The 23,299-nt window shown below is 39.0% G+C and overlaps 1 protein-coding gene across 1 annotated transcript in view; it reads right to left on the reverse strand.

Moving 5' to 3' along the window:
- The window catches only part of PTPN12 (protein tyrosine phosphatase non-receptor type 12), a 93,511-nt gene extending 70,520 nt beyond the window's left edge, over window positions 1-22,991 (reverse strand). The window contains exon 1 of the mRNA XM_069461399.1: window positions 22,580-22,991. Within this exon, the coding sequence (XP_069317500.1) occupies window positions 22,580-22,678 (99 nt within the window). The 5' untranslated portion in view covers window positions 22,679-22,991. The remainder of the gene's footprint in view (window positions 1-22,579) is intronic.
- Window positions 22,992-23,299: the final 308 nt, after the last annotated feature.

Raw genomic sequence — 23,299 nt, forward strand, 5'->3', positions numbered from 1 at the left:
ATTTTAGTATAGTACTAAAGTGTATGATTTACAAATTTATATATAATACACACACATACACACACAGAAGGTACATACTGAGAAAAGTAGGCGATCAAAACTTTGGAGATCACTGGCTTGGAGGATGATTAAGTGAAAACTCCTAAATATAATAAAAATGAGGTCTTTTATGATCTGCTCCCAATCTCCCTTTCCCTTAACAGATTTGCCACCTTCTACATAGACCAAGGCAAACAAAGGCCCACTAGTTGCCTATTTTTGTAAATAAAGTTTTAATTTGAACACAGCCACATCCAATTGTTTATGTGCTATCTATGGCTGCACCATAACAGCAGTGTTCAGTAGTTGTGTAGAGACCATATATGGCCTACAGAGCCTAAAATATTTACTGTCTGAACCTTTAAGAAAAAGTTTGCCAACCCCCACACTCTAGCCCAGCTGTTCTCAAAGTGTGGTCAGCAGACCCCTGGAGGGCCTCACGCTTTTGTGCTCTGTAAGTTCAAAACTATTTTCATAAAAACACTAAAACATTATTTGTCCTTTTCACTCTGTTGACATTTGCACTAATGGTGCAAAAGCACTGGTGGGTAAAATGCTGGCAACTTACCACAAACCAAGATAGGAATACCAAACTAACTAGTAGGCACTGTATTCTTCATCACCACACTCATAAGAAAAATAAAGCCCAGTTTCTCTTAAGAGTATCTTCAGTGAAGCAGTAAAAACTACAAATTTTATTAAATATTGACCCTCATGTACATGTCTTTTTAATATTCTGTGTAACAAAATGGGAAGTACACCTAAAGCACTTTGGCAGTATACCAAAGGACAATGGTTGTCTCTAGGAAAAGCTCTTGTGCAATTGTTTTCAGTTACAAGCTGAACTAGCCACTTTTTCCCATGGAATACCATTTTTATGGACAAACTATAGTTATCCAGATTTCTTATCTGACAGACATTTTCTTGAAAATGAACAAAGTAAGCCTATCACTTCAAGGAAAACAACCGGTAGTACTAAAGCTTTCAAGCAAAAATCAGAAGGTAGGAAAAAACTTGAATTCCCCATTATGAACTTAACAGCTTGTCCATACTTTGAGACCTTCTGATGAGACTGGCGGTAATATTAACTTACATGATTACTTGGTATTGTAAATAAAATGCATCAACATTGGGAAGTTCTAAAAAAACTCTGTGAACCAGTATTTTCCCAATAACAAATGTGTAACATTTCAAACTCACACACAAGTTAAAAAAAATCTATTCAAAATGCAAGAAAGGACAAAGTTTTTAAAGTAACAGAATAAGAAAAGTCAGTTGATATTATTTCAGATTCCACATTGCAACTAATCTTTAAGAAACTACTGTGTGTTTAGTTTTGATATAGTATCAAAGAAGGATACAGGCTAATAATGCCCTCCTGCCTTTCCAACTAAATACCTGTATGAAGCTGGATTTTCTTCATATACATCAAGCAATATAAGATACAGCAACAAATTGAATGAAGCAGATGAGAATCCAGCTGTCTTCTATTTAGTCAGACACTAAAGAGATTTATAAAACAGTGCCAATCTCTTCACTAAATTTTTTAGAAAAGCTATTTATAAAAATATTTATATATAAAATCAGTTATTTTTAAATGAATAAATATTTCTAAAACTTCTCAGTTTCAATTAATTTCCTGTGCTATCTTAATTAGTCCTTTTTTATTCTAAATTTTAAAATGGGCAAATTATGGAAGAGTCATTAGATTTAATTTGTGTAGGTTGGTCCACAGCCCACAAAAGGAAACTACTATAGCAATTTATGAGGAAGTATTCATAAAGAATGTTAGAGTGGTTTTATGAGTTGGTAAAATGATTTCCAAATTTCCTTTTAGTTCTGAGATTCTATTAATTCAAAATACAGGGATTCATATTACTTTCAATGACCTACCTTCTCTGTCAATACTTCTATTAGTGAGCAATAGAAAATATAAGAAAGCTTAGAAAGAAAATAAACTAATTTCAAAGGTGTGAGGTAGAAGAGTAAATCCGACATTTTGAACTTATCACTCTCTTATGCGCAGGTGGTACAAACTGTGGTTTTAGAATGAACTACCTCTGTTACTTTAAGCAAAGCCAATACTTGAAGATAATAATGTAGGACTTTTTTTTTTTTTTTTTACATCCTACACAGATCAAACAGCATACACTACATTCAAGCAACATATAATCATTCCCCAAATAAAACACTATTTTCTATACATTACTTGTATTTTCCACATAAAAGCCAGAGCATGGGCCCCAGTTAGAGGGTGGTGTTCTTCAAGGATTTTACTCCACCACATAATTATTCTATCTTTAATTAAGATAACAAGAATATTTCACTCACAGTCTTTGTGAGGACTATTTGATATAATTAAAGCAAAGTGCTCAGTATAGCATCTAGGATATAAGTGGTCAACAAGTATTACTCTAATATTTCCAGTACCACTTATCATAACTCTATTTAAATACATGTATTTATCTCTGTCCTCCTGAACTCCTACCAAATCATCATCTCCATGTGTGCAACACTTTGTGTACTTAGTTCACTAATATATTCTCAGCACCTAGGAGAACATCTGAGGCAGGCATTTAATAAATATTTGTGACAGAATGATAGCAGGAACAGGGCAACCATTGTAACTGCTAGGGATTTTAAAAAAAATTGACTGCCCCCAAAATGCTTAACATTAATGGAGTGTTACTTAAATCCAAAAGGTACAGGAATGTCCTGCTTCATGTTATAGATGGGGACCTCTAAAAATACTGTTTCTAAGTCTCTTTAAATATACCAGAGGAACTTCAGGGGGTGAGGCAGGAAAAATTAGACCATTTCTTGTGCTTTCTGATAAAAAAAAAAAAAAAAAAAAAATTGGAGAGGCTAAAGAGAAAGCGGGTAAAGAGGCTAAGTATGTAAAACACCTACATACTATGTGCTTAACATTAATAAATGTGAACCTTCTCTCCTTTTCTCTCTTCTCAGCAAGTTCTTCCTTATGGTGACTCATAATCTGCTTTCCTCTTTATTTTTATTTTATTTTATTTTATTTTTAAAGATGGGGTCTCACTCCTGCTTAGGTTGGTCTCAAACTTCTAAGCTCAAGCGATCCTCCCGCCTTGGCCTCCCAGAGTGCTAGGATTACAGGCATGAACCACCATGCCCAGCCTGCTTTCCTCTTTTAACGCTTCATCCCTATTCTGCCCTCTCTGAAGCTAACAATAGGTTTTCTTTCTCAGTAGGAAAGAGCAGAAGAAAGAGCATGCATTTGAGGATCAAGCTCCAACTACATTACCTTAGGGACTTCTCTCAGGATGTTTTCTCATTTATAAAATAAAACCAGGCCGGGCGCAGTGGCTCACGCCTGTAATCCTAGCACTCTGGGAGGCCGAGGCGGGTGGATCGCTCGAGGTCAGGAGTTCGAGATCAGCCTGAGCAAGAGCGAGACCCCGTCTCTACTAAAAATAGAAAGAAATTATCTGGCCAACTAAAATATATATAGAAAAAATTAGCCGGGCATGGTGGTGCATGCCTGTAGTCCCAGCTACTTGGGAGGCTGAGGCAGGAGGATAGCTTAAGCCCAGGAGTTTGAGGTTGCTGTGAGCTAGGCTGACGCCACAGCACTCACTCTAGCCCGGGCAACAAAGCGAGACTCTGTCTCAAAATAAATAAATAAATAAATAAAATAAAACCAACAGCACTTATCCTTCACAGGGTTAGCTGCTGATGAAATTAATGTTGAATGTCAGAATTCAAACTTTAAAATATTCAGGATAAAAATTTGTTTTAGGGTAAAAGAAATTATATAGATACAGTATGGAATAACCTGATATGTAAACTCAGATTATAAAAAAGACCTAGAGATATTAACTGCAACAAACTTACTGTGAGCCAAAAGCAAAAATATTTTTTTAAAAAGTCAGAAGATCTACTGTTTTCTTCAAAAAATAAGATACTCTAAGTTTCTAGATGCCACAGTTTGAAAGACAATGAAAAATTAAAAAGTATTTGGCCTATCATATTAGAAATGGTTGAGAGTACTGAAAATGTTTCGTGTGAGAAAATGCGTTAGAAAATAGATCATCTGGGCCACGCATGGTGGTTCACATCTATAATCCTAGCATTTTGGGAGACTGAGGCAGGAGGATTGCTTGAGGCCACGATTTTGAGACCAGCCTGAGCAAGAGTGAGAACCTGTCCCTACAAAAAAAAAAAAAAGAAAGAAAGAAAGAAAGAAAGATTGATTGATTAATTGGGCATGGAGCACCTGTAGACCCAGCTACTCAGCAGGCTGAGGCAGGAGGATCACTTGAGCCCAGGAGTTTGAGGTTGCAGTGAGCTATGAAGATACCACTGCACTCTAGCCAGGGCAACAGAATGAGACCCTGACTCAAAAAAAATAAAGAAAAGAAAAGTAAAACAGATAATCTATGACTGCTTTCAAGTGTTTGAAACAACCTATTGAACAGGATAGAGAGTAAACTACATTGATATGTACTGACCCTGAACCAGGCACTTTTATATCCTTCTTTTAAAATTAAAGATTCACTGAAAATGTTCTCCCAATTATTAAAACATATTGTGTTCATTATAGAAAACAGGAAAATGCAAAAAAAAAAAAAAAAAAAACGTTTAAAGAAAAATTATCCAGAAGTCCAACATCAAAAGCCGCCTCGTGTGGGCCTTGGACCCCAAGTGGGTCTGAGCCTGTGGCTGCAGCAGTGCACTTGCCCACCTAGGATGGCCAGCTGGGTATCTGTAATGCTGCTTCCAGCAGCCCTGCCAGGACATTGTGCTTCAGCCTGACCAACTGTGGGGCACGTGTACTGTGACCCCTACCTCAGCAAAGATAAAAAGGATGAATGCTTGATTTGTAATATTCCTTGTCATACAGTTTTACTTTCAAAGCATACTGACTCAGATATTTAAGCCTTCTTTGTGGGCATAGATCATCTGTTAATTAAGAAGTACTCCAGAGGAACCTCCCAGATTTCAGAATTTTAAGAAAAATATAGGAAGAGATTATTAGCTTTCTATAGAGAAAAGATTTCTAAGTTGGAAGAATCCCTTAGGAAGTCAGTGCTGCAGACAGAACCCCTACAAAGCAAAGCTACATGGGCATCTGTCGCAGCTACTTCACTCGTCCCTAACAGAGGGAAATGGATGGAAGTTGGCCTTACTCCTGCCCCAATGAGAAAAGGAATCACCCAAAACAGATTATGGAGGAACCTGGATTCCAGGATAAGAAGGTGGAACTTTATTTAATAGGGAATGAAGAACCACTCACAGCTTCAGTGGAGAAACTCTAGTTCCTTGGCAGCTGGTTGGAGCATGAGTCCCCTCTCCCTTCCCAGCTCACCTCCCTAACACCTGTGCACTTCCAGACAGGACATACTCCCTTGTAGGCACAATTACTTCCCTGGAGCCTTCCCTGCAAGTCTCCACCACACACCTCAGAGGCTGGATGCCTGCTTCTGTCTGTCCTTTGGTGCACTTGTGGCCTTGTTTTCAGAGACAAACTCATGGCTTCCAAGTGCCCACAGCTTAATGAGGAAGAATTCTGTCCTATCAGGTCAGTCTTCTGGTTTTCCATAGCATCCAGGTAATTGGATGAGGACAGGGAATACTCAAGACTTACAGGCTAAACTGATTTACACCTCTCTGGGTATTAAGTTGCAAACTGTAGCTGAAGGACCAGAATGCAATAAATTAAAATTCCAAAGTGAGGTGCTAGCGCAGACATGAGCAAATATTTTCTGTAAAGGGCCAGATAGTAAATAATTTGAACTTTGTGGACCAGACAGTCTCCATTGCAGCTGCTCAGCTCTGTCCTTGAATGGCAGAAGCCATCACAGACAGTGTGGAAGTAAAGAGACATGGCTGTGTTCCAATAAAACATTAACAACAAAAAAGATAATCATCACAACAAAAGATATTTAAGTTTACTTCTAATATTTTTATATATTATTTGTTCAAGGGACCAACTGTGTCAGAGGCACTAGAAATAAAATAAGTAAATAAATATAGAGTATACATAATTACAAACTGTGAGAGTACTACAAAGCTCTTGAATCTGGGCTAGCCTTGTGACTTGCTTTGTCCACTAAAATGCTGGAGAAGTGACACTACGTGGGTTACAGAATATAGGCCTCTAAGAGACTTTGCAATTTCTTGGATCCTTGAGACCACCAAACTGTGAAAAGGCCTAGAATGAAGAAACAAGTGGATAGAGGACCAGAGGTCCTAGCCATTCTAGCAGAGGCCCCAGACATATGAGTGAGGTCATTATAGAATATTCAAGTCCAGGCTAAGCCTTCAGCTGAATGCAGCTGCATGATGCATGAGTTCAGGGCAAGACGAGCAAAAGAACCCATCCACTCAACTCACAGAATTGTGAGGAAAAAATAAATCATTGTCATTTTAAGGCACTAAATTTTGGAGTTGTTATACAGTAATAAACACTACAGTGTTGCAACTTGCTAACAATCTGGTTTTATGTCGTATTTCCACTTAACATTGTATCACAAACATTACCTCATTTAATCCTCAAAATCCAATAAGTAATCATCACTTGGAGAACCATTTAAAGTCAAACTAGATCTTAAGTTATCTTTGTATATAATATAGTGAATTGAAGGTGCTAAGGTACTGAATTAAACTGATTCATTGCCACTTCAATCATATATTAGTCAAAAATTTCTCAAGTATTAAAATAACAATCCTGCTACTACCTCCCTTCTAATAGTGCTGTGTGAGTCTTCTTACTTTGCTATTTCAGCAACCATAGCATGCTAAAGGAATGTTTTCAAACAGTGTGATCAATTAGTGGGAAGTGAAATCAATTTAGTATGCTGCAACAAACATTTTTTAAAAATGAAAGAGAATAGAAAATAGGAGCACACTGCAAGTAGTTAAGGTAAGAAATGTTAGATGAACCCTTTGTTCCAGTATGCGTATTCTAAATCACCAGGTATAATGTATTTCTTAAACAGGGTTAAGTTCAAAAACTTTGAAATAACACTAGGCTAACTTGCTTGGGTATACCTAGCATTGATGATACAAGTTGAGTAATTCCTTATCCAAAATGCTTGGAACGGCCGGGCGCGGTGGCTCACGCCTGTAATCCTAGCACTCTGGGAGGCCGAGGCGGGTGGATCGCTCGAGGTCAGGAGTTCGAGACCAGCCTGAGCAAGAGTGAGACCCCGTCTCTACTAAAAATAGAAAGAAATTATCTGGCCAACTAAAATATATATATAGAAAAAATTAGCCGGGCATGGTGGCGCATGCCTGTAGTCCCAGCTACTCGGGAGGCTGAGGCAGTAGGATCGCTTAAGCCCAGGAGTCTGAGGTTGCTGTGAGCTAGACTGACGCCACGGCACTCACTCTAGCCCGGGCAACAGAGCGAGACTCTGTCTCAAAAAAAAAAAAAAACAAAACAAAATGCTTGGAACAAAAGTATTTTGGATTTCAGATTTTTTTCAGATTTTGCAATGCTTGCACATATGTAATAAGAGATATCTTGGGGATAGGACCCAAGCCCAAACACAAAATTCATTTATGTTTCCTATACATCTTATACACACAGCCTAAAGGTCATTTTATACAATATTTTTAATAATTTTGTGCATGAAACAAAGTTTTAACTGCAAACCATCACAAGAGGTCAAGTATGCGATTTTTCTATCTGTGGCGTTATGTTGGTGCTCAAACAGCTTCAGATTTTGAAGCATTTCATATTTGGAGTTTATAGATTAGGGATGTTCAACCTGTACTTTCATATAATTAAATACACTATACACATTGTTTATGTCACTATCACCAAAAAGGTCCAAAAGAGACAAAGAGCAAGTTGTTGCCTTTTCCCCTTGCTTATTTTACTTCTCACATAATGCCCTCAATCACTCTTCCTTTCTATCATTTATTTAAAATAACATCTGAATTACACTGTGTCCTTTATTCATATTATTACTAATTCCTCTATGTTTTAAGGAATTAAGATTGAGAGTAATTTAAATCATTTATTCAATATTACCCAGTAATGGCTAGGTCTAATCCAGATATGACTATTGTGATCCACATCACTGTTGTGTCCACTATAATGCTATATACTTAAATTGCTAAAATTAAACATATCACAAAGATATGTTACTCCTGTCAGGTCTTTTCTTTCCTGCCTATCTACACATTCCTTTCTTAACCCCCCATAATTAAGATTCCTGCCCACTAGTATCAAAGATTGCTTTTCCCTCTTCTATCTAAAAAATAACAGTAACAATTTATATATTTAATTCAATCCACATTCTATTTTAAAATAAAACAAAAATTTCTAAACCTTTAATAACTAGAAAATAAATGGTTTGGTCATTCTGTAACATATTTGAAAATATTATAGATATTGTGTTTAGAGCTTATAAACAATACAAAAACTGGCATATGATCAAGCAGTGACAAAAAAATTAATGTATTGGTTAAATATTCAACCTGTACTTCTAGTTTAGATTAAGTTGTATTTTCCAAAAATTTTTTTTTTTTTTTTTTTGAGACAAAGTCTCACTCTGTTGCCCGGGCTAGAGTGAGTGCCGTGGCGTTAGCCTAGCTCACAGCAACCTCAAACTCCTGGGCTTAAGCGATCCTACTGCCTCAGCCTCCCGAGTAGCTGGGACTACAGGCATGCGCCACCATGCCCGGCTAATTTTTTGTATATATATATTTTAGTTGTCCATATAATTTCTTTCTATTTTTAGTAGAGATGGGGTCTCACTTTTGCTCAGGCTGGTCTTGAACTCCTGAGCTCGAGCGATCCACCCGCCTCGGCCTCCCAGAGTGCTAGGATTACAGGCGTGAGCCACCGCGCCCGGCCTTCCAAAAATATTTTTAAAATAATCTACCAGTCTTCACAAGAATGTAGGATATAAGAAAATACTAATATTTTATTATTCTTCTGAAGAGCTTAAGCAGCATCAGAATAATCCATGTCACTGTAGTCAGTTTTACAATATTAGTAAGATTCTTTAATATTTCTAAATATTCAAGAATTCAATTATATTTCCCTTAGGGTCTAAGAGCATGAAAAAGATGAAAGCATGCTGCATCTGAGCCAATAAAGCCCAAGGAGGTAGGTGAAAAACCAGGTTTGAGTGATGCTTCAACATCTAAGGAAGAAAGGGCTTAAAAAAAAAGAAGATGGCTCAGGAGTTCGAGATCAGGCTGAGCAAGAGTGAGACCCCGTCTCTACTAAAAATAGAAAGAAATTATATGGACAACTAAAAATATATACAGAAAAAATTAGCCAGGCATGGTGGCGCATGCCTGTAGTCCCAGCTACTCAGGAGGCTGAGGCAGGAGGATCGCTTGAGCCCAGGAGTTTGAGGCTGCTGTGAGCTAGGCTGACGCCACAGCACACTAGCCTGGGCAACAGAGTGAGACTCTGTCTCACAAAAAAAAAAAAAAAAAAAGAATATGGTCAACAGTGCTGAATGCTAAAGAGGCACCAAGAAAGATAGATACTATATAAAGTATCCACTGGATATGTCCAGGAGGTCTAAGGAATAATGGCAAATGCAATTTCGGCAAAATGACAGAGCTAGAAGTTAGCTTACAATGGGTCAAAGAAATGAAAAGGAGGTCAAGGAAATGGAGCCAGCAATGCCTACCTAACTACGCTTTCAAGAAAGCTCACTTTTAGCATTCATTTTACTATTAATAACAATTCCTTTGAAAGTTGACTTTCACAAAGAACTATTCTATTTCTAGCTTTCAAACAATTAAAATAGTCATCTCCTTAGCTTTCCAAAGAAAAAAGACCAAGGCATCTGGTATATATTAAAATATTAAAATCACACTTCTCTTATTTTAATGATTCATCTTCTATCTAAATTATAAAGTAATTTTAAAAATTAAACCTTTTACTTTTGTGCAATATCTAATAACGCCAGTAAATGGGTTTAGAGATAAATATTTGAACATGTTCAATTATTTCAGTTGCAAAATCCTATTATTGATAGCTACCTACTCTACATTTCTATTTACATTATTCTAAGTAAAGAATTATAAACTGCTAAGCATAAATTACAGAAGTTTCCTAAATTACACAGTACATCCCAATCTAATACCCGTTTCCAACACATATTAATGAATCTTAGGTACAAACAGCCAATTGACAGAGTATATAGAAAAAGGTGAGTAGAAAAATAGATAGGTGCAAAGGGAGGCACAAAGGCAGGCAGGCAGACACACAGGTACACTGATAGCCAGACAAACACAATATATAAATTTTAGATGATTGATGAACTAAAAGAATTATAATTAGACTAATTTTAATAATGCAAAATCTACTGTGAAGAAAATACATTAGTCTTTCAGATAGTGATATATTTCAGATGTATGTTCAGGGAATGAATCATAATGACGAGATATAATACTCTGATAAAATTGACCTTTAGAGTGTATTCCTTTGTAAGAAGGTTCCGCATTTTAACAATGAAAAATTATAATTTAAATCTTAGGTACCCTAAATATGTAGCTTAAGGATAATCTTAATTTTACAGTTTTCACACAGAAACCTTAATATTTTGCCTGATGTGCAGTGTATACTGTAAATGTGAAATAATGCTCTGCCGGAGCCAACAAAATGTTCTCCCAAGTCACAAGGACTCTTTTTACTTCTTTTTTCTTCTCTGTAAGAAGGTGGGTGGAGTTCATATAGGACTAAAACCTTAAAATAGTAATTTTTATTTCAATTTTGCTTCAAGGATTCTGTACTAGACACTCTTTAGGCCACCTGCCTAGTTAGCAAACCATCCCTTCCTTTCCCTAAGAAAATGTTCTTCCATATGCATTTGAATGAGCTCACCACTTTGGTCAACTCCACATTTTTATAACACACAACACCCATCTCACTGGCAAGTTGATTGATTTTTTTCAGCAAAATGAAAATGAGATGTAGCAATTCTAGTCCTTCTGAGCTCTTTCCCTAGACTGAGCTAAAAGTGAAAGAGATAGGTTAGATTACCATAAGGGATGCCTTTATTCAGCACATGCAGCCCAAAACCAGTAAGAGTCAAAATATAGACAGATAAGTCTAAAGAAGGTTTGCAGAGAAGCAAAGACAAGTATCCAAGCAGCCCCAGAGAGACAGACAAAACTGATAAAACATGAGAACCATCAAAAGACACAGAGGCTGGCATAGAACAAACGAGTCACCTAGGTTACAGATGGCTCTCCATTTCTTGGTTCCTGTCCTTCAAGCAGCTCAAGGACGGTATTTTATTGCAATAAATTATTTTTTCACTTAGGCTAGTTTGGAAGTAGGCCACAGCCAAAAATCTATAGTGACAGAAAAGTTTTTGTGATTTTCAGGATATTTATGCTCCACTTTTTTTTTTTTTTATTTTTTTTTTTTTTTTTGAGACAGAATCTCGCTTTGTTGCCCAGGCTAGAGTGAGTGCCGTGGCGTCAGCCTAGCTCACAGCAACCTCAAACTCCTGGACTTAAGCGATCCTACTGCCTCAGCCTCCCGAGTAGCTGGGACTACAGGCATGCGCCACCATGCCCGGCTAATTTTTTGTATATATATATATATATATATATATATATATATATATTTTAGTTGTCCATATAATTTCTTTCTATTTTTTTAGTAGAGACGGGGTCTCACTCTTGCTCAGGCTGGTCTCGAACTCCTGACCTCGAGCGATCCACCCGCCTCGGCCTCCCAGAGTGCTAGGATTACAGGCGTGAGCCACCGCGCCCGGCCTATGCTCCACTTTTAAACATTTTTTTACTTTATTGACTTTTTCCCTAACTAGTAAGAATGTAAATGTTGGCCTAGGCAGCATCATGTCATAGAAAAACTGCTGCTATCATGACCTGCGTCAAACCCAGCTCTGCTGCCTTTCTAACTGCATCACCTGTAACAAGCTCCTTAATTTTTAAACAGTTTTAATATTCTTCCTAACACTAAAGAGTCTGACTTCAGGAGTAAAACCATCATATACAACGTGGGAAAGAATGTATCTAGAAAAGCAATTTACCACATTTTTGTAGCATTACCTTCCTTTATCATTTTGGTTCTAGTCACAAATGTGTAGTCTCAAAACCTCTTCAGAGTCATCTTATGGAAAACTCACATTTCCTGAGCAACACAACGTAAGAAAGAGACCCATCATTACGAATAAGGTACCTGTGTCCTAAAGACTTACACTTAATTTTTTTACAGAGCACTTTCAACAGATCTGACAGAAGTCAATGAAAAATACTGATCTAGTCTTCTAAGAACCATATAAACAGAAAGGTACTACTTTATATATTTAAGATGAAGTATTAATAAAATTACCAGATTTAAGAACACTGACCATGTAGCTAGAACTTGATTTTAAAAAGGTACTGTTGTAAGGTTAAACAACTATGCCAAAATAATAGAACATTAAAACCCTTCTCATCAAAACACTCAGGAATACAGAGGCTGATTTCATATTCATCTCAAACTTAGCATTTAAATTGATCTCCCTTTGGAAATCCCATTATTTGGGTATATGAGCTTTGCTTACTTTATACACTGCCACCCTGTTCCTCTCATCTAAAACCCACATTTCTTATCTCCATGTCTTTGAAAGTGCTCTTTTTTTCCTACATTTGAAATGTCTTTTATTCACCTAGTCCACCTGACAAATTCTTCCTTCAAAAACTAGCTTAAATGTGGCCTCTTTGTAGAAACTGTCCATGATCTATTCAGGCAGATGTAGGCTCTCCTGCCTCTCTAGTTTAAATCCTGAATACACTTCCATTGGAGCAATATGACATCTTATCATTGAGTATCCTTTACATATTATGTTAGGAGCTTTACACACATGTTATCTTGGTCTTTCTAGGTAGGTATTATATTCCCAATTTCTCTGGATAACTTTCTCATGATCATAGCAAGGCCAGGATAGAAATTAATGTCTGTATGGCTCCCAAGCTCATTATCTTTCTACTAGTCTAGAGCTTCTGAGGTATTTGGGACCCAAACTCCTTGAGAATCTAAGAGCTATGAACCTTCTTTCTGCCAAAATGAGCTTACACACAAAATATTACATATAATTTGAAAGCATCCACAGATACCCTGAAACCCATCCACTGCCCCAGGGAAAAGTCCCTATTGCTTCTCACAAGTCTGTTCAGTTAGTAAACTTCCTAAAGGAAATGACTGCCATCTTTTTGACTGTCATCTTTTTAACTGACAACTCGAAACATAGTGCCCAGGGAATGGTGAGCACTCAAGTATCTCAATAAATATCTTCTGTATGAATGGATAGATGTTAGAGACTAAGGATAGATGACAGGCTCTTTGCATTCCTTCAGAGCCTACCAAGGTAGCCACTCAAATGTTATTAAATAGCTTTTTATATGCAGATTACATCTAAAAAAGAGTTACTACAGGAAATGTATTAACATACATCCCAAAGCCTCTGAGATTAACATGATCCTCAGTCCACATGCTCCAGGAAAAACTTCTAGAGAGCAACTACTGTTTGTTTCTTACATCTGCCATAAACTAGCCACAGACCCTGTAATATTATACAAACAGAAACAAGATTTTTGTGTGATTTCAGACGAAAAGAGACAATTGTCAAGGCTTGACTGCATGAATCTAAAAAACGTAAATACTTCAGGAAATATGAAATGCTAGGAGAGAAGTTCAACTCATATTTGGAAGAAACTAGTGGTTTAGAACAATTTGCCTATCATCTGATTTACCTTAGCAATTTTTCAACTCAAATCTAATTAAAGGTTTTTTATTCTTATGGCACTGAAAATTAAATTTTACAATGGAGAATAAGTGCTTTAAGAAAAACTGAGCTAAAATATTTATCCTAGAAAGTGAGAATGAATTACATTTTTGCTTCTAAGTGCTAGGTGAAAGTGGTGAAGTCATTCTAAATTTTTAGCTTTCTGATCTATAAAAGAAACGTTTTCTAAGAAAGGGAAAAAGTATGTTCAATGGCACATCCACAGATAAGCAAGATTTCACTCATCTAGTGAGTATGCTCAAGTACCAGGAATAGCTTATTCCAGAGAGAAGAGGATACAAACTACAGAACATAGGAGTTTAACACTGGAAAGGTAATGTGAGACTATGTTAAGGCTCTGGAATGCCAAGCTAAGAAGTACAGACTCTATCCCATAGGCCTGTGATTCTCAAGTAGGGGCACTTAAAAAACAGGGGGAAGGCAGAAGGGAAAACCAGGGAATCAAAATTGGGAATAGAAACAGATATATAACTACAGTTTGAAAAAAAAGCAGAGCTTGGATCTGATGCTTTGAATTGGCTTAGGCATATAAAACTTCCAATAATTTTAACGGTCATCAAAGAGAGCCATGAGTTTTTTTAACTTGTACTTTTTGATAATGAAAATGAAATCATGTTTCTGATGTGGTCCTACATATATATGTATTAAAGAAAACATACAACTTAGAAGTAACATGGGGACTCAATCCACATCTCCTGATTTAACAACCAGTATGGTTTCCATTAGCCTACAGATGCCAACCCTTGAAAGTGGTATTTTAGGAAAGTGAGTATGATATGTGGAATGGACTGGATCAGGCAAGGCACTAGAGGCAAGGAGAGAACAACTATCACTTGTAATCACTTCCCAAATACCCACAAGTTCACTATTGTCCAACAGATACCAGTAATATGGGATCTGGATTTTAATGATTAAATCCAAAGCCAAATGTTTAAAATTAGACATTTTATTAAAAAGAATACTATAAGATAATGTCAACAAAATATGATACATGAGGTGTGGGATGCACAAGTAGAGAAGTTACCTTAAGTAGTCCTGAATCCCTATGTACACCAAGCAAGTGTCCAGAGACATATATGTATATGTAGCACTATTTTTCAAATTTATGTAGAAATAACTGACTACTATAGATACAGAGAAGTGGTTATCATATGAACAAAAAAATTAAATCTAAGTGTTAATGTCTTACTTTCAGTTCCATCCTTTCAAAATACTTTTCCCAAACTAAATGTCATATATTAGAGGAAAAAAAGCTAAGAATATTCTAAAAGTAAACATAGTGAAATATTCTTCAGAATTACCACAATGTAAGTTTTTAGTTTACTTACTGTCTCAGTAAGCCATGTCTGCAGTTACTTAAAAGTTCACTTCCAGGTCGGGCACGGTGGCCTGTAATCCTAGCACTCTGGGAGGCCGAGGCGGGTGGATCGCTCAAGGTCAGGAGTTCGAGACCAGCCTGAGCAAGAGCGAGACCCCGTCTCTACTAAAAATAGAAAGAAATTATACGGACAACTAAAAATATATACAGAAAAAATTAGCCGGGCATGGTGGCACATGCCTGTAGTCCCAGCTACTCGGGAGGCTGAGGCAGTAGGATCGCTTAAGTCCAGGAGTTTGAGGTTGCTGTGAGCTAGGCTGACGTCACGGCACTCACTCTAGCCCGGGCAACAAAGCAAGACTCTGTCTCAAAAAAAAAAAAAAAAAAAAGTTCACTTCCACTTTTGAAATTGCAATTAATAAAATCATATTTATTTAAAAGGTCTGAATTCAGCCTAGCTCTTTATCTTGTATTTTCTTTTTCAGTGAATACTCCAAATACAACCACAGTTGTGTGAGCACATCTGTGTGTAGGAGGGGGAAAAGCAGTTTTCATGCTAATCTAAAAGACAAGCCCTTGGACCATTTGAAGAATTCACCTTAAGAGTAAATCTCTGTCTTACAGCATTAAGCTCACCTACAATTTCTGCTCACACAATGGACATTAGTGCCTATTAAATGCCAGGCACTATATTAAGCAATGGGGATACAGAGATAATTAAGTCCCAGGCTCTAGCCTTGGAGGCTTTCAGTCTGGGTTAGACAGAAATGTAAATGTTTATGAAGCTAATGAAATGACTGCTATAGACACAGAGAAGTGTTTATTATATGAACAAAAAAATTAAATCTATCTAAGTGTTAATTTCTTACTTTCAGTTTCATCCTTTCAAAACCTTTTTCCCAAACTAAATGTCAAATATTAGAGGGAAAAAAGCTAACAATATTCTAAAAGCAAATATAGTAAAGCATTCTTGAGAATTATGATGGGGTAAATTTTTAGTTTACTGTCTCAGTAAGCCATGTCTGGAGAGTTTCTTGGAAGTTCACTTCTACTTGTGAAGTTAGTTAAAATATAAATATGTTTGGCTAAACACCCATCAAAGGATGGATAAGAAAAGCATAACTAAACCAGTGGCATTGGGAAAGCACTAAGATTAGCTCAAATGCAAGGACTGGAAAATATTTCCTATCACTCCAGTTTTGAAAGACAAGTTAGTCATACAAAAACCTACAAGCCAACCATAACCACTTCACACCTTCTGGGATACCCATCATCAAAAAGACAGATAACAACAACTATTGGTGAGAATGTACAGAAACTAGAACCCTCATATACTTCCAATGAGAATGCAATATGGGCAGCAGCATTGGATAACAGTTCCTCAAAATGTTAAACAGAGTTATTATATGACCCAGCAACTCTACTCTTAGGTATATATCCAAGAAAAGTGAAAACCTATGTCCACACAAAAACCTATACACAAATGTTTGTAGTATCATTATTCGTATTAGTCTTACTGGAAACAACTCAAATACCCATCAATAGATGACTGGATAAACAAAATGGGATATCCATACAATATTATTCAGCCATAAAAAGGAAAAAGTACTATTAATCCATGGTACAACATGGATGGACCTTGAAAACACTATGTTAATGAGAGTGAGTCACAAAACACCAAATATTGTATGGCTCTATTTATACAAAATGTCCAGAATAGGTAAATTTATAGAGACAGAAGTTGGATCAGTGGTTGCCTAGGGCTAGTGGGAAGGGGGAGGAATGACTGCTAATGGGTATAGGGTTTCTTTTTGGGGTGACGAAAATGTTCTAAAATTGATTGTGGTGAAGGTTGTATAATTTCAAAATATACTAAAAACTACTGAATACTTTGAATGAATTTTATGTTACATAATTATATCTCAATAAAGCTGTTATTAATTTTTTTAAAAAACCTACAAGCCACAATACTGAATAGTTACACAAATAATTATCTAGACTCTACAGCATAAAATCTTTGCAGACTTTCAATCTTCCCTCCCTTTCTGTTTTCAAAAAACAAACTTCTAATCAAAAACTTCAGAGGTCTTACTTAACAAAAAGGCAATGCTCTTGTTATCTGTCTTTTAAAATTATACTTACAAAACAATCATTTCACACATAGATAAGAATAACATGAAAAATATTCTCTATTTCTCATTTCTTTTTTTAAAAAGGCAGTGAGACGGGAACTCCCCTTCAACTTGTATCTCCTTCTAGCTTCCACCATCTACTTTCAAAATGTTAAAATAAATGGAAGGAAATTATATCTACATTCTACCTATTTTTTTCTCAACCCATTGTAGTCTGGCTTCTTCCCATACCCCAATCCAAACTGCTTTATTCTAGTCACCAAAGTACTCCTACTTGCCAAACGGAATGGGTACTTTCTCAACTTCACTTTATGGGTCCTCCCAGCATTATTTGACTCTGGTAATAACTCCTTTCTTTAAACTCTCCCAGGCTTTTCTGATATCTCTGGTTCTCCTTGCTACCCTTGACCACACCTCAGGAACAATCACTAGTACTTCCTTCTTTTGGCTGCTCTTTAAATACTGACCCTCTTCAACCTAAAGCTAGTCACTCTATATACTTGTCAGAATAAGCTTATTTACTCCTATGCTTTCAACTATCTCCTACATGCGTATATGATGATGCCTAAATCTTTAACTCCATCCTGTCAGCAATCTTGAGCTTCTTGAACTCTATCTATATTTCTACTGGATGTCTCACAGGCACCTCAGTTTTAATATGCACAAAACTAAATTCATCCTCTTCTCCCCTGGAACTTGCTCCCACAATCTTGTTTGGTCTCCTCTACTTGTTTCTCCAAATGGTACCTTCTAGCTTGGGTGATAGTTTACCAAGCTAGAAATCTTAGAAGTCACATTACTAGTAGACTTTTTTCTCCTCTACTACCCACATCTAGTGAATCATTGAGATTTCTTTCTTAATCCTCATCAGATCCATTGTACACTCTCTATTCCTTCTGCCTTAGTTCACTTTAGGCCCTCAATATCTCACTTCCTTTATTTTCAATAGCTTCCCAAATTCCATCCTTCATACTGCCATCAGAAGCAACTTTCTCAAACACAAATGACTGTGTGTAAAATGACTGTTTACCTTCTTTTGAAAAATTATTTATTTATTTTTTTGTAGAAACAGGGTCTTGCTGTGTTGCTGGTCTCGAACTGGCCTCAAGCGATCCTCCTGCCTCCACCTCCCAAAATGCTGGAATTACAAGCATGAGCCACTGTACCCAGACTGTTTACCTTTCTTAAAACATTCAGGAGCTCTCCAGAGACCCCGAGTAGTGATTCTGAACTTTTCTACCAGAACCTATATGAGGGATATAACTGAAGGCTCACAATCAATCTCAAAAACCAGGTGGAAGGGAGGTGGGAGCAGACACTGCTTGAGAGTTAGGCCAGCATGTCTACTTTCTTAACTCCTCCTTACTTTCCCTGTGACTCTAAGAGTTTCAGTGCAGAACTATTCAGAATTGTTATTATTGGTCTATAGAATAAAATCTGAACAGAGCATAGATTTAAGAACCTTCACAATCCGACCTCTACCTTTCCCAGCATCACCTTTAGCCTTTACCTTGTATTAGCTCACTGGTTTTCAAAATATGGTTGAGGAACTCCTCATCCCTCACCCCAAGACCATTTCAGGGAATCTGAGGGAGTAAAACCTAGGTCTGTCAGACATGAATATGCATCACCCTACTTTCTACATTGACTTGTCACAATCGTAGTCTCATCATTCTGTAAAGACTAAAAGTTGAGACAGGTGAGATCAAGTTCTAGATCTGCCACAAACTGGCTGTTTGTTAATGTGTTTATTAGCAAAATTAGCATGTTTTCAACATGGAACTGGGGGCAATAGTTTTACACAATCTTTAAGAGAATGGGGGCACAATAGGCCAAGGCCAGGAATAAACAACTCATAGAATAAATAGTAAATGACAGGTGGAAAAATTTCTATCCTCAATAGTAATCGAGAAATTCAAATTAAAACAGGATACCAGCTGGGCACTGTGGCTCACACCTGTAAGCCCAGTACTTTGGAACACTGAGGCAGGAGGATCACTTAAGGCCAGGAATTTGAGACCAGCCTGGGCAATATAGTGAGACCCTGTTCCAAAAAAAAAAAAAAAAAATTATCTGGGTGTTGTGACATGCACCTGTAGTCCCAGCTACTTGGGAGGCTGAGGCAGGAGGATTGCTTGAGCCCAGGAGTTTAAGGCTGCAGTGAGCTATGATCATCCCACTGCACTCTAGCCTGGGCAAAGGAGTGAGACACCATCTCTAAAAAAGTAAATAAATAAATAAAAATAAAACAAGACAACATTTTCAATATCAAATAAAGATCAAGATAATTATGATATGAACACTCATGTATTACTGACAGTTGTATAAACTGACACAACTTTTTCAAAGTTATTTATGAACATGTACTAAACATTTATATCCTCTTACCTAGTTATTACCGGAAAGATATATTATGCAATAATGAAAAATATATAAGTTTTAGCATAAACATCAATCATAGGATTATTATAGATTAATAGCGGCAAATAGAATGGCCTAAACATTCAACCATAAGAAAATGGGGTTAAGATACAAACTAGTCACCTGGTAAAATATTACACAGCTACTTAAAATTATTTTTACAAAAGTTATAATAATGAAAAACACTTATCAAAATGTCAGGTTAAAAAAAACCCATAAATTACAAAATATGTATGACACACGTAGTTATGGCACACAGAAGTATTGAAAACACGAACAGAGGTAGCCTCTGGATTATGGGACTTGAAAACATCTGGATAGAATAATGGAAAGAGCACCATGCTTTGAGTCAGACGACAGTTTGAATGCTCACTCCAACTTTCCCAAATGTAAGGCATTACTAATTATTATTCCATAATTTCCAAATCTGGAATAAACATTATTACTTTATAATGGAACAGGGTTATAATAGCTAGATTATCTCTAATGCTCACTTCTAAAACGTTAAGATTTAAAAATGCATTTTTAATCCACATCAGAATTTAAGAATAGAACAGTTAGAATCTATCTGCTGATCCTTTTTTTCCTTTCCATACCAGAGGGACATAGTTCCTCTCCAGCCTTCCAGTCAAGGGAAAAAGCTGCACCAACTACTGGCAGCCTTAATTATAGCTATTGCTTATCAAGTCAGGAAATAAAAAAAGCAAGCACTATAAAAGAATAGCCTTAGTCATCAAATCTCCAGAGCAGAATCACCTAGCTATACCTAGGTATTACTGAAGAAAAAGGAAACTCCTTTAGTCCTTAAGAAATGAAATCTCCAATAGGAATCCCTGACTCATCCCCAAAGCATGAACCCTAAGGCTACTTCCCCCGTGCAGAAGTTCAGAGACTGGGCACCTGTCCTGATGGCCTACATCACCAGACAATGCTCCTTGCAGACAGGATAGACCCTGAGATAACAAGACGACTAGAATGCAAACAAGAAATGGCCAGGGACCATACTACCCCTTCTTCCATAACCAAAATAAGACCATAAAACACTAATTTTACACATCTTAAATACTCAAATATTTTCTACCTTTGTTAGAAGGTAGTAAAAAAGTGACTCTATCCAATTATTGTAAATGACACCATTCAAAAGATACCAATATAATTAAAATTCTCAATAGTAAGAAGGGGAAATGTCCTCTCCTTTGACTTTTTCAAATAAAAAAATAGTTTAATAACGAGAATGTTTAAAAATAAGGAATAGATTATTTAACCTATATTTTCCAGTCTTCAAAGGATATTAACAAAACTTTACTCCTATTGTCTATTATTGATCTGGGAAGCAGGAATCACACAGCTCAAAAATACTATTACAATTTTGTGTAAAACCAAGGATCTATTTTACAAGCCGTCAAAAATGTTAACGCTAAAGGTTTCTAGACCGAAGTCTCTTTAAAATGTGAAAAAGTACTTCAGTACTAAAAGTCATTTCACCTGCATCTTGAAAACGACTGTACTTTGAAATAAAAACTAGCCAATGTTTGCTGCTCATTCATTTTATGGATATTAACTGTGTATCCTATTCATAATCCAAATCTCAGAGTTAAGTGATTATTCTTGGAGGTGTACTTTGCCTAGGATCAAAATTTTCCCTAGCTGATTTCTCATTTCCGACCCCCACCAAGGCTAAGGAGCAACCACTTCCCAAAGTCCCACTTCCTTTTCCATTCCCCAGACCTCCAGGGTTTCCAACGCCCCAGTCTTGCGCAATATCCGTAGGAGCAGCAGCCGCAACCACCGCCTCCTAAGCCGGGAAACAACCCTAGAGGGAACATTGTCCAGCAGAAAAATAAAAGGGGCGGGGAGGGGGGGGTAAAGTAGGAAGTCGACTTCTGGTCCCACGCCTTCAGATCTGACCCCCTCAAAGCGCTGTAGCTAGCAATTTCACGAACGAGACTTTTAACCCTCACCTCCCCTCAAGCCTGCCTGCACAAGCAGAGGGCAGAAAGGAGAGGGGGGCCGCCGGGAAGGTTATCTCCTAGTTCAGGGCTTCGGCCCGTATCTTCGCCTCCGCCCCACCAGGACTATTGTTCCCAAGTTCCCCACCCCCACCCCGGATAGGAAGTAATAGTCACATCCCCTCCGCCTTCGGCAACATTCCCCAGAGAGAGTCCGAAGTAGATTTCCTTCAGGATAACCCCCCACCCACATTTACCCCCTCAACCTCAAGTCACGTTGACCCCAAGACCCCCCCACAAACCTGAGTCTCAGCAGAATAGAGACGGGACAGGGGTAAACGGAAATTAGGTAAACAGAGATTCCTCATGGACAATCCTTTCCCAAGTGTTGGAAATAATAATTACGAACCCAGAAACGGCAGAAGTCCTACCTTGCCCACTTTGAGACCAGCTTGAGCAAAGAGACCCCACGAGTTAATGCCAACCTCAATATCTCCATTGCTCCGTCAGCCGCGATCTGTTCGCCTCCCGGGTCGCAGCTAGACACACTGCCTCGACCCTCCCGGGAGGAGCAGACTGGGCGGGGAGATGTGGAAAGGCGAGTCCCCGGCCTGCACCTCACTCGCCTCCGGCTCCCGGCCCGAGAAACAATAGGTGGTCGCAGGCGGCAGTGCTGGGTACGGGCTCGGCCCAGCGGCCGCTCCCTTCGCGCCTCGGGCGCCCGCAGAGGGGGTCGCGAACACGGGAGAAGAATAGAGGCCGAGGGACAGAGGCGGTCTCACTTCCCGTCAGCCTCCGAGACCACTCGGCCCTCGGGGTTGGTGCGCGCCCCCTCCGCCCCTCTTCTCACAGCCGCACACAAAGCACTGGCTGCCCGGGCCGGCCGGGAGAGGCGGCGGTGGGCTCCGGCGCCGGCTAGAAGAGGCAACAGCGAGGGGAGAGACTCACCATGAAGTCCCGGGCGAAGTTGTCCTCCCCATTGTGGTCCGGACTCTTCATGGCCTGGACCCTCTGGATGAATTTCCTCAGGATCTCCACTTGCTCCATCCTCCTGCGTCCCCCCGCCTGCGGTCGCTGGCCCCCCCGCCGCCCGCCCGCCCGGCGCAGAGCCCGCTCCGTCTTCCCCAGATCGCTACCCGAGCCCGTCCCTCCCTCCCGACCCCCGCCAACCCCCACTGCTCCCTCCTCCTCCCCACCGCCCTAGGCAGTGGCTGCGGTGGCACCGGCCCGGCTCCCGACACCACAACTTCCAGGAGCAGCTGCCGCTCTCCCACAGTACGAAGCGAGCCGCTGCGGCTAGCGCCAACCCCAACCCCCAGCTTGCTCCATCCTTCCCCGCCCTCCTCCTCCTCTGTCGGAGACGCCGCCGCCGCCGCCGCCTCAGGAACACTGCTCTCCGCTCACCCTGCCCCCCTTCCCGGTTCTTCCTCCCCCCCACCCCCCACTAGCAGCCGCAGCCGCAGCCGCCTCTCCCCACGGGCGCGCCCCCGCCGCCACCCAGATGCGCGGCCCCGCGCCGCGACTCCGCCCCAAGCGCTCCGCCCCCGCCCGCCCGCCTCCAGGCCACGCCCCCAAGCCCGCCCCAAGGCCCGGGCCGGGCTTGGAAGGCACTTCAGCAGTCTGTGGGGCGACTGGACTCCACTTCCGGGGCGTGGCCCCACTCGGGGA

Source organism: Eulemur rufifrons, chromosome 29 (genome assembly GCF_041146395.1).
Source record: "Eulemur rufifrons isolate Redbay chromosome 29, OSU_ERuf_1, whole genome shotgun sequence".
Lineage (NCBI taxonomy): Eukaryota > Metazoa > Chordata > Mammalia > Primates > Lemuridae > Eulemur > Eulemur rufifrons.